At 42.4% G+C, this 12,609-nt stretch overlaps 1 protein-coding gene across 1 annotated transcript in view; it reads right to left on the reverse strand.

Moving 5' to 3' along the window:
* Positions 1 to 12,609, reverse strand: part of LOC116430968 (uncharacterized) — a 31,419-nt gene that overhangs the window by 17,537 nt on the left and 1,273 nt on the right. The window contains exons 2-3 of the mRNA XM_076365678.1: positions 6,828 to 7,017; positions 974 to 1,117 (exon numbers count right to left, since the gene is read on the reverse strand). Coding sequence (XP_076221793.1) covers positions 974 to 1,050 — 77 coding nt within the window. The 5' untranslated portion in view covers positions 1,051 to 1,117; positions 6,828 to 7,017. The remainder of the gene's footprint in view (positions 1 to 973; positions 1,118 to 6,827; positions 7,018 to 12,609) is intronic.

Genomic DNA, 12,609 nt, shown 5'->3' on the forward strand with positions numbered 1-12,609 from the left:
AACGCGCGAACGTGGCGAAGCGGGGGCGGACAACCGTTTCCGGTTCGCGGCGACGCTCGTACAAAGCCGCCCCGAAAGAAAAAGTCCAGTAATTACGCGTTTGAATGTTAAGCAGTCGGACAAATGGCTTGATATACGATGCGAGAACAATTTTCAATTGTACGACGCATTTCACGGAAGAGGATCAATTATCTTTGCATCATCCCGCCATTATTAGTGCAACTCAAAATGGCGGATGATTTCTGAGACGAGCCAAACAACGAAACACTTGCACTATCTTAAAAGAAACAATACTGGAACGACTTTTATTACATGGGAAAGAAGGTACTTCTCAATAACAGTTGACTTTGAAAAACTAAATTTAGAGGCTGTCTTCTATCTCAAGGAAGAACGTCTTAAAAAATATTTTTACGCTTAATATAATATTAAATCATTACCATTACGAAAAGACGGTTAAATGAAAATCCCTATCGAAAGTAAATGTCTTTTCCGCAAAGTCTGTCGTTTCTGTGAATACTCGAAAACTGTTAAAAAGATCATTAACACTAAAACTACCAGATTCCTTATTTCTTCCTTTGCAATTATCGAAGAGGTACGGATATCTATGAGGAATTATTAGTTTTATAATTTTATATCCACACTTGTAGTTTTTATAAAGAAATTTTCAGTTCAAGTGCTCGGTGCTTTCTAGCGTTAAGGAAAGCAACGCTTCCTGTTGGTCGAATTTGTCTAATCTCTTCGTCGATTCCACCTGAAAATTACGAAGCCAAGGATCTATTTAACGCGAAAGAGGCTTAGAAATGTACCCAGCTAATTACGACGCGGAATTGGCCAGGTTTGGAATCGGTTCCATGCAAAGCGGTGGTAGGGCAGTTAGGTATACATGGTCGACCGTGTATGCAAGGGTGAAAAAAGCCGGCTGTCAGGAACCACCTCCCGGAAGATGTACGATATAATAGGAGAACGTGCTTACCGTCCCAGAATCGTAGGCAGACGTGGCTCTATGTGGGACATAGCGGCACTTCTTACGGCCATGGATACCTTTCCCATCTGTTAGCAAACGATGCCTATCGACGTTACTGTCGCCAGACCATTTCCATGCGTGTGCGCGCGCCGCCTGGAAAAAAGAATTACTAATTAAACTTGTTCCTTCCCTGTGAACATAAAAATCGTTCCGGCAATGTTATCTTAACCCTTTGTCCTACAACAACGAGTGGGACTCGTGGTGAAGATTTTCAACATGATTCAACAAACATATGTATTACTCAGTTCATTCGAATTCGAAGTAAATATTATTCCTCTGTAATCAACTATTATACTTAAAAGGAAACATAGGCGTAACATATGCTTAGAATGTTTCTCTTTTTTCAGTAAATTATTCATGACAAAGTGGCTGTATCGAGCAGAGTTGAGAAAGAAATCATAGGCCAAGGGGTTAAACTAATTTGCGAACATTTGTAAGGGAAGGCGTCTGAACTGAACTAATAAATGTGTAGCGGTTGCCTAAAAAAATTGAGTTTATTTGTTTATTTTTAGTTTATTCGTTTATTCTTAGTCAGCTACACAAAATCAAACCGTTGGACCTGAATGTTTGTTCTACGAATATTATTATTAATTTTTTATTCGTGTATTTGATATATTTCATTTGTATATTATCGTTAACAATTTCTTCATCGATGTAACATAAATTAATAAATAATAATATGTCACTGTCAGATTTGTAGTTCCTTCGCTTTGTTAGAGAATCGTTTTCCTCGGGTTGCTCTGAACTGAAAGAATAAGAATCGAGCGGTACTTTCACGGTTGCATTCGAGTAAAAATAGTCATGAGACTATAACAGAAGTTCACCGAGACCATTAAAAATTGAATGGAGTACACGTGAAAGAAGCTTACAGTCTGAACACAATCAGTCCGTCATTCAAGTTACCCACACTGGTCGGCCGCAGTTTTCTTTAAGCTACAATGTGAGCCTGTATTTCAACTAGGGAGCTGAACTAATGGTAAATCGTCTAAAACACCGGTCTGGATGTAGATCATCGTTCATGACTCAAGACTGAACGATTCCCATGACGGTAATCGACACGATCGGCAGGCAAATTGTTGGGAAACGTTAACTGCATCCGTGAATCTTCGTTATTAGCATGATGGGACGCGTTAATGAAGGGTTGCGTCGCGGTAAGAAACATTCGAGGAAAAAACTCTCCCAGTTATCGTTACGGTATCGGGATTTCTGGAATAGGAAAATCATCGTGTTTACGATCGAATCCGTTTTCTAACATGAAACAAATCACTCTATTTTCACCGAGCTGATAAAGAATGTCAATTATCATTTCAATCGATCAGAGGTCAAAACAATTAAATTCACATTCCAATGTTATCAAATTCCAGTGCTAAAATAATTGATCCTTTACGTATATATATATCATTCCATCACATCTTTTTATTCTTCATTTTGCAGACTTAAACGTTTTGAAAACCGGACGGCTGATTATTAACTGAAATTCAAACTTCACTGAATACTACGGTAATCATTATACGCAATTGTCCCATGTTTCCGTAACAAATCACGTTACTTTGTTGTAGGTCAGCCCGCGCGTAACGATGCGGACGCCATATTGGAGAAAACGGGAAGGCCTCGTCAACATTATAATCTCCATCGAAGAATATTAATCTCCGAAATAACTTAATTACACCCCTCCATTCGCGACAACGATTGCTTGATAATAATTACTGCGTATCGATAGCAGAATACTACGGATGTAGTGCACTCGTCAATGACTTTTTACCCGATAATAACGATCGAAAGTGTAAAAAAGAGATGGAAAGTGAACGTCACGCGAAAAGTCCGGCCAAAGGAGATTCCAGTTCCGAAAAACTGGGGGCAATCGAGCGATTGTGAAATGCGTTTCAATCGGCCGTGGCAACTTGAAATTAATATCGGTCGGTCGACGCGCAATCCGCTCTTCTGTAACGTTGCGTCACAGCCGGGTGTATAAATAATTAAAATCGACGCGTCGTTGAACGGGAGCGCTTCCGCGACGAGCGGCACCGTTATCGATGAAAACGTTGACCGACGTTCGGTAATCCGTACCAATCGACGGGAGCCGGTCCCGATCTCGCGGTCGTGCACTTTTGCATCTTGCTCCATTTACAACGGAAGCAGCACCGCACACGGTTTCCTGTAATATTTGGTGTAAAAACCGGCGAGATTAGCTAATTAAAAACACGGTTATGCTTCTGTCCGCCCCGGGGCGACAGGACACGTATCCGGAGCGCCCGCTGTCTCGGTATCTTGGCTACTCTTCATCCTCTTACTATGATCCTACAGCCATCGGCGAGCGAATTTGTTGCTTGAAATATCTGTTCCATTTCCATGTACGGTGAAACGTTGGTTATTCGAAGTAATAGGTAAATTACTACACTAAACTTCCATAAACGATTTATCTAAGAATCGGACGGGTCTTTCAATACATCTAATAAAGATTGTTGATACTGTCGCGTAGTCTTGATACGTGATTAACGCTAAAACTACCGAGCTATTGAATTAACTTTTGAAAATTCCTTTATAGAAACCCTAAGAGTGCGACTATTGAGGCTTTAATTGATTTACAATTCAGTGTTCGTGTTGTTAAATCAATTTCTTTAATAATTTCCCAGGAATGGGTAACTTTGAGCCGCCTGGTAGTTTTAGTGTTAATCGCGTACTCTGATAATTGACGGATTCTGAAAATCTTCGAGAATTCGGGTTACCAACACACGTTCAATTTAACACAGAATGGTAGGATTCTGTTTTACCGACGAATAACGCTGGCATCTCCATTTTGTCGGTTTCTTGGGGAAAGACGGAACTTTCTTCTACCGCTTGCATAGATTTGAATTCCAGTTTGGAAATAATAAAGACAGGAAAATAGTGGAACAGTTTTTAATTGAATTAATCGCCCCCAATGTTCATTCGTCCTTACTCTTCTCCGAACATTTCATCTGATCTTATAGAAGATATCTTTTGATTAGAGTCTAACGTTCAATTACTGAAATGTATAAATAACCGCAATAAACATCAGCGGTTTACGAGATCTTTTTGCGATAGCTGTATTTCGAACGTCTACAGTAATTGAGAGTTAAATACTCATGGTAAAACGAAATCTTCTGTAGATTGGCAAGCCTGGAAAATAATAATAAATACTTTAATATAATGGAACCCCATCGTCGACCGGTTTGTTCGTTCCGCGTATAGGAATCGGCGTAAAAACTCGTCGAATATCGTCGATCGTTCGACATGCGTGCAAACGTGCGACGGGGCGAGTTCATCGATCCAGAAGAGAACGAAAGTTTCGTGGAAGCGGGGAAGGCGCGACACCGAAGAAGGAAAAAGTGACATTGGCTACCGTGAAACGGTACCAGGCTAACACAGACGTAAATACGTCTGAATGGCTCGGAAGCCAGACAGTGTAAATCACATTTTCATCTTAAACACGTAAAAGGTGTTTCTGTTATTAAAATTCTCGGTTAACAATTATCCTAGTAACATATTATTTACCGGCAGTTACTGAATCTTAAATCTCCTATGTACCATATTTTTTCATGGCAAAGATGGTATTAAAGATAATTACTTGTTAATAAATATCACAGTTTTCATTTTATACTGTTACCTAATTATTTACATTACGAAACATACATTTTCGAGATTAATTAACGCATTATAATTATTTTCAAACGATAGCCAATAGCAATGGATATTACAATCCCGAGTCATCAAATTATACTGCGTAACATAATCTAATTATTATAGGAAGCGAAAGAAAATTATATTCATTATGCTTGGAAGTTTCAGTATTAAAACACTCGATCGTTCCTTAATATACGTAATTTTATCAAATCTGTCCAAATGGCTCGTATATCGATAACTCGCAGGACGCCCGAGGAAAAGGTGCGTCCGCACGCTGATCGTCGTGGAGGATCTCGCTAAGCATGTCTGCTGGATGTTTATTAGATCGCGTCAGCTGTAACGGTGCAATAATAATTAATTACCGCACCGTGACCATCATTGGCGGCAACCACGGGACATGCATAGGGTGATCGATTAATTTTCAACCGCGAATTTACCCACGAATAAAGCGAACAATGAACGGTTTCACTGTAATTCAGTTCATCCAGTAATTATATTATTAGGCCATCGTTTCGTCGCACGACGAGAATACCCGAAGAGAAAACGTTGAACACCAACAGACGACCTTTCCTCGAACACCATGCATTATATTCACCATTTTTTTTAGTTACATGGAATTGATGTCATACAGTTGCAGTTGATCCTCCAACGCGGATGATGTTCTCGCGGAGGAACGGACGGTTTCACTTTGATCGTTTTATTGGTTTCGCGGTGAACATCCACCGGTGTCCTCGAAAAGGAGATAGCTCCGCTGAATCTCGGCTTTCCGCGGAGAAGCTTGGTTCCATCTGACTGACGAACGACATCCGGAAATGCCGGTGAACATTTGCAAATAGGAGGAATAATGGACGTTTCACCGTAATTATTCCGACGCGAAGAATAACCCGAGGAGAAAATGAACGCGACCTCAAAACGGAAGTGATTTCGATCCGAACGGTCCAGAACAGTTTCTCGTGAAGAAATTTCAATTTGAAATTAAACATCGACAGAGCAGAATGTACTCGATCGTAGTGGACGTTCTTGAAAAGGAGAACGAACGTTTCACTGCGATTACTTTAATACTTGTTAACAGGCACAGCTTAGCTGGGTCATAATTAATACAGAAGTTTCATATTGACGTAATTGAAATTGATGAGTGATGGTCATCATTTGATTGATACGAGAATGTTTCCGAAGAAGACGTTGCCTTGATAGCTTTATAGGTTTCATCGTGACGCCGCATTTCGCACACTCGCGAAACAACCAGCCAGGCAACATCGACAAAAGAATGAAATCTTTCCTCGGCGAACGATTACGTGCGATTTCTACCGAACGTATTTACAGACCGTACCATCGGAACCGTATATACTTCACGGTTTGCGAAAGTTCGCGCGTTAATTATCGCATCGTTATATAATTACGTCGGCTGTAAACCGAAAAAAGAGAGAAATGTTTGTAAACACAGTAAACGTGCTATCGACTTGTTTCTCTCCGTGAAATCCTGATTATACAGTCTCTAACCGCTATAATGGCCGATTCGATTCCAATTCCGGCGGATCATCGTATTTTACATCTCATCCTCGATCAAATCTGCTCAATTTTCAATTCCACGAACGCATTTCTCATCTTCCCCCAGACACCCTTCTGTGAACTTAGATCTTCGCATGAAGATATCAAATTTTGATATATCCTCTACAAAGTTCACTTCGCCATCTTTCCAACCTATCCTCATGATTTACAGGCTTTCGTGAATCGAGTTCGGAAGATGACTCTTTGAACTTCAATCTCGAGGCAAGCGTCTAGAACGCGAGGACTGATAGTATCTACATACCTACCTACTTTCGTTGCGAAATTAATTTTTCAGACTTCTAAACACTCTTTCCATAGAAAGTTGAAATACACACCAAAGCCTTAAACACTAGAAAAGAAGAAGACCACGTATTGATATCTAGTTATTTAAATAATTAGATCTCTCGTTTGCAGCATCCAATGTTAGACATCGAAGCTCAAATAACCGAAGTCGCCATTAGGACGGCATTCGTCCGCAGATTATATAGTTTTACGATCGATTCATCCGTAATACTCGTAGCGTATTCCATTCGTGATCCGCGAATTCGATTTTCCTCACGCGAAAAATCGCCGATCGAGGGTTCCGCGCGACTATAAAACTTTTAGGACTCACCCACTACATACCGTGGATATCCTTCTCTGCTCCTTTGCCGAGGGAATGCGGATCGACCTTATTTTCCCGTGGCGATCCAATCGGACGTTTCGCCACGATCGAACGGATAATGCCTCGATCCTTTGATCGACGTCTTCTGACCGTAGAATGATCCCCGCGGCCGGTCGCAGCGATATCGCTTTCCACTGCCCTGAAACGTTAGACGGGTTCTCGATCAATAAAACTGGAAGATTAGGAATATTTTATTCTCGGTAATGCCGCGAAGAGTATCGGCTATCCGCGCCGCGGTCCGATAAGGAAGACGATATTCAAAGCTCCTACATTCTCCGAGGGCTTTCTATCGGACGATTTACCGATCGGCGATAGGACTTGTTGCCTGGTCTCACCTACATACATTTGCAACAGTTATCGATACGGGTTACCATTTTTCTTTCGGCGATTCTCGTATAACCGACAGTTTCAGCCAGCCGGATCGAACGCGTGTATGTATATACAAAACGCATCTATAGCTCAATGGATTTATCGGGGGATCGTACTGTTTCCGGGGGAATTCAATTTTAATCCGGTAGTAGGCGTAACGGGGACCGATTATAGTTCGGATAGATCGGGGTGCGCGTCCGACAAACATCGACCATCAACGAGGCATTAGCATAAATTCACGCTCTAATGTTTAGTTCGTTAACGTTGTCTCCATCGACGATAATTGCAGACCGGATACTCTTCTGCGTCCAATTAGAATCAATCGAATATCACCGATGGAATTATACAACTGCGTTTTAACGTCTCTACTCATCGGCCATTTTGTCGCAACATGGCGGCGCTAAATATTCTCGAAAACACGATGTTTGAGGTTATGCACGAAAAATTCTTGAAATAAATGAAAAATTTTAGTAAGTTTGATGAAATACGGTTCAGATTTTGTAAAAGTATGATTTTTATAGATTTTTTTTACTTTTCAAGGGGGTACAGAAAGTTTGAAAATTGTATGTAAGGTATCCGCTATTATATTTGTATTCCTTACTTAAAAGAATGTTCTTTTTAAGGAAAATTCATCGATTCCTCACCTTTGGTATATACTCTTCTTTTTCGTCTATCTTCTATAGTTTCCGAGCATATCAATCACAAAATACACGATCGAAAAACGTGAGAAAGGCAAATGAGATCTCTGTGATCGCCGATCTAAATGACCAATTCGTTACATCCGTCGAAACGAATCGCACGCTGTTTTCGTCTTCTTGGTACACGTCTTCAGCTTGTGCTTCGCATATAATTATCGTTTGTTTTTACAGACCGACAAACATTATGCTCCAGTTTTCCCAATGCCTATTCATTCCCGACGTTTCTGCTAGTCACTGTGCTCCTTTTACAGCATCCGCACCATTTTCTCAACAGCATATGGTCATCATGTTTTTCTTTTTATCGTCGAACCAATTATCTTCAACATTCCTGGTTATCAATATCACATTTTACGTTCACGTTAAATCTTCTTCTCGTGCCATCTCTGTCGAGGCTGATTAAAAATCCATTATCCCCCATGCGAAACAACTTTCTTCCTGAGAAGAAGGCTACAATCTTGTAACCTTGTTCATCGATTAAAAAAATGTTCCGCGCTTACTTTGCCGATATTTTTACCCGTGTGCTCATAAACTAAATCTCCTTGAACTGAAAAATCGTTCGCAAACTCTCGACTATTCGGCATCGAACTTAATTGGCATGGATTCGACCGACTGGCGACCCAAACTACTTCACCAACAAAGAGTCTAAATCTTCTCTCCACCCGAAAAAAGTGTCCAGTCTCATTGGCAAGTCCTCTACAAACTGTCTTCACAGTTCATCAAATATCTACGTTTACCTCGAAATGTGATCAACGAACTTTTTCGTCCTCCGTCATCGAACATCCTTCTCACAGCTACCATTTCCGAGCCTCCATTTCAATCAACTCGAACAATTCCAATAAATTTCTTCTTCTTCCAAACTTCTTGTCGTCCTCTTTCTAGACCCGACCGAAATTTTCTTTGCCAAGTGACATTTCACGGCTCCTAGATCCCGGAAACGCGTCCCGACACTCCGTTTTTGCCGGTCGTTCCTCGCTTTTATCGATCGCCGGTCCCTTTTACACTTTCTACAACGCCGTTTTCCCGTCGTTTCCGGACTAGAACGAAATCTCGTTAAGCTTTTTGCTTCTCGCCCAAGTTGCTATCTAATCGTCACGCTTAAGGGGAGTGAATAATAACCTCTGTCGATGAATGTTCCTCGAACTAGCTACGGGGATCCGCTCGGAGCGATTTAAAGGCTAGGTCCAGCGTGTCTAAGTACACGATAACTATCGCGTTTTTTTCGCGAACGTGTAGCAACCTTTACAAATGGACACTCTCATAGAGCATAGAAGACATCATAAACAAGGAACAATAATTGAATAGCAACGATCCTTTATTTTCTGTAAGTTGAATACGAAGAAAGTAAAAGAACAAGAAGAAATGAAGGTAAAGAGAAGTCAAGGAAAATTCGGAATATCCACAGTGGTAAATACTGTGTTAATCACCGTCTCCAATCGAGCGTCCCTGCGACCGTGATTCCCAGGACGAATTATCCTTGCAGTGGAACAATCCTCGTTCGACCCGCTTGCGTTTCTACGCGTGAATGTTAATTGGCGGGAAACCGAACACGTGTTTTCAGTGATCGCGTGCCATCGCCGAGACCCGCGCGCCTCCTCTTCGTGCTCCAATAAGGCATCTAGAAGCGTTCAATTCCTAGATTCGTCTAGGTTCGTTTCCCGGGACCGTTGATCCTTTGTTTCCGACGAGTTTCTTTCCCTTCCACGCGTCAGATTGTCATTGTTCCCGTGCCATTATCCTCCCGGTCGTTCTCGAATGCGTGCTTGTCCGTTAATTACCGGCAATCTCTTCTCCTTCACCAGGACCAGGTGTCCTCCTTTCGTTTAAGCAGTCTTCAAAATCACGCAAACACTCCTCCCTTGTATTTCCCGTTCGAATCCTTCGGCCGAGAAGTCAACCTTGCTTGCAAATCTTCTCAACTTCCTTTTCACTCGGATCCTTCGTCCTCTGCAGAGAATCCCAGACACCTACCCAAGAATCCTCGCAAAGAACCTTACCTTTCGCGAGAACCTTTTGAACGAGCAGTTTTATTACACATCTTTATCTTTCAACGATGTTTTACTTGTAGTCTTTTATTTCACACTGTAGATTCAACGTTCTGCATGCTCTCATAGAAGAGACTCGTTTCCCAAATAGCTCTTTCATCCTCTACTTATCTATCGTTTCCAGAGCTCAACCCCTAGGATTTCAAAATCTAGAGCCGACCGAGAACGTCCTTCCCCGGTAACTTGGCACCTTTAGATACCTTAAGTACGTGCTACGGATCTCCAGCGTGGTCCTTCAAAATCCTTCGAAGAACGCGTCGAACTCGATCGATCCAAGGTACCATTCAACCGCCGATCCGAATAGACACTGTACCACGAGAAACCACTATCGATCCCCTAGCTGACGCCAGCCGAGTGTCGAAATTGCACTGAGGCTGGATGGTGTTCCGCCGCCCCCGATGTAGCTTCTCCTTTCCTGCGTCGGAGTCGAGCCATTTAATAGTGGGGACTCGGATATCCCTTCTTTCGCTATGGAGGCAAAACACGCGGACGCTATTCGTGTCCTTGGTGTTCGCGATCGCGATATCCTCGTCGCCCGAGACCTTCTCCCTACTGGCCGCCCGTATTCTTTCACCTCCTTCCTTTCGTTCTCCTCCACCACCTCATTCTCCATTCGTTTATCTAGCTGGCCTTCTTCCTCGTCTTACTCTTTTCTTCTCGCCTTCTCCTCCGTCCCGTCTAGCCGCAGCGTTGTTCCCACGATTCTCTCGTTTAACCGGTAACACCATTCTCGCGAATAATACCGCTCCTCGAAAGTGGAGATTCGTGTCGGCGTTTTCGTCCGTCGTCGGAGCGTCGTCGCTCGACACCGGAAACGGGGCGCCGATCGTTTTCGGCAGTGGTTCCTCGATTTTCGCTCGGTGAACCGTCATCGTGCATACGCCGACGGCCCACGCGCCGGGAAGAGTGGAGGAGGCGGTCTAAATACGGGACGGTTTTGCTTCTTCGACGCTTCTGTATACTGTATACTATCAATGTACCATCTGTAACATGTTCATTTTACTAAGTTTCTGCTGAACGAAAGTGCTGTTTATTTGAAATATTAATGTTCAAAGCAAAGTGCAGATGTTCCTCTTTCAAAATGCGGGCCAAAGAACATGCTAAAGTAAAAGTAAAATCTGCATACTTTCACATCGAGATATTTGGGAAGACGTGTCTAAAGTGGCACTTCAGTGAGAGTTGTTTCTTAACAGTAGTCACTAGTGTACATTTCTTTCTCAACACTCCCAGTTCCACTTAACATTCACCATCTGATGAATTAGTGCTTATTTCAATAAATTGTTCATAAAATAGCGGAACGAAAATACGTAAACAGTATTTGGACCACCTTCTCTAACGTTCATCGAAGTTTCTCCAGTCGTTTCTTTCGTTTCTCGAAAGGAACCCGTATCCATGGGTCCCCGCTTCTCTCTTTTCCGACGCCGGATCATCTCGTCGATCGTCAATGTATATCGAACAGAGTAAATGTAGCTTGACGGTAGAGAATTTATTCGCCATTCAATAGAGGCGGCCTTTCTTCGACCTGATGGAGGCAGGTATCGCTTCCTCTTCTAGAAATTTTTATGAACGAACCGTTTATATTTGACAGTCGGTTTAGCTCGTTAATGAGGCCACGTAGCACGAAACAAAAATGTATCCTCACGTTTCCATTCGGTGAACAGTATACTTGTACACGCTTATTCCACATTTCACGCCAGGTAAAAAAGTATCCGATACGTTCTTAACGGACAACTTGAATGAATTAAGCGTCGCTCGGTCCCACGGAATAATATTCACAGGCAATCTTCGCTTCTTTCAAGTACAACGAACACTTTCTACACGCGCGAAAAGTGTAGGCACACCTGTACCTGCAGCCGCGGACCATCGCTAGAAAACACTGTCGTCGGTGTGCTGTTCTTATTGAACGAAACACTCATGCCCGGCACCGTTTCGCCACGTCAAATCAGTGCAACGATTTCCATTTTCTTGCAGACTTTATCGCTCGGTTAATTAAAACACCTGTAATTCCGTATTGCGCAAAAACCGCCGGCAATAATCACGCGATAAACCCGCGGATCCAACGCGTAAACCTCGTAGTCCGCGATCGGGCCGGCGATGGGGGCGTGTAATTAACAAAGAAACAACGGGAGCCGCGAGATCGGATCCAGCATTCGTCGCGAAAAGAAGAGAACGAGTTCTCGTTACTTTCTCTTTTATTAAAGATTCCGTTCGTCAAAGCGTGCGCGTGTGTTTCCTCTCCTCCTTCTTCTTCTGCTTCTTTCTTGCTTCCTTACCCCCGGAGGAAAAAGGATCGCAGTCCCGCTAGTCTTTTCCGATTTCTAATTAACACGTTGATCGCCACGGTAGTCATCGGAGGACGAAGCTTCAAAATTACGAGGCAATAGTTATAGCTCGTAATATGACTGATGTCGAGTACAAATGTTCAGTAGCTTGAATAACTAGGTAACAGTGTAATAGAAAAATTGTAATATCAAATAATTATGTAGTAATTCTTCATTTTCATCTTCGCTGCAATAGGAGTCGGTGATACATAAAACGCTGTTGTTTTTAGCGAGTCTACTCGTCACGAGGAAATGGCAAGGTATTGCGTTGTGACGAGTACACTTGTCCAGAAACAGCTAA

This window comes from Nomia melanderi, chromosome 3 (genome assembly GCF_051020985.1).
Source record: "Nomia melanderi isolate GNS246 chromosome 3, iyNomMela1, whole genome shotgun sequence".
In the NCBI taxonomy this organism is placed as follows: domain Eukaryota; kingdom Metazoa; phylum Arthropoda; class Insecta; order Hymenoptera; family Halictidae; genus Nomia; species Nomia melanderi.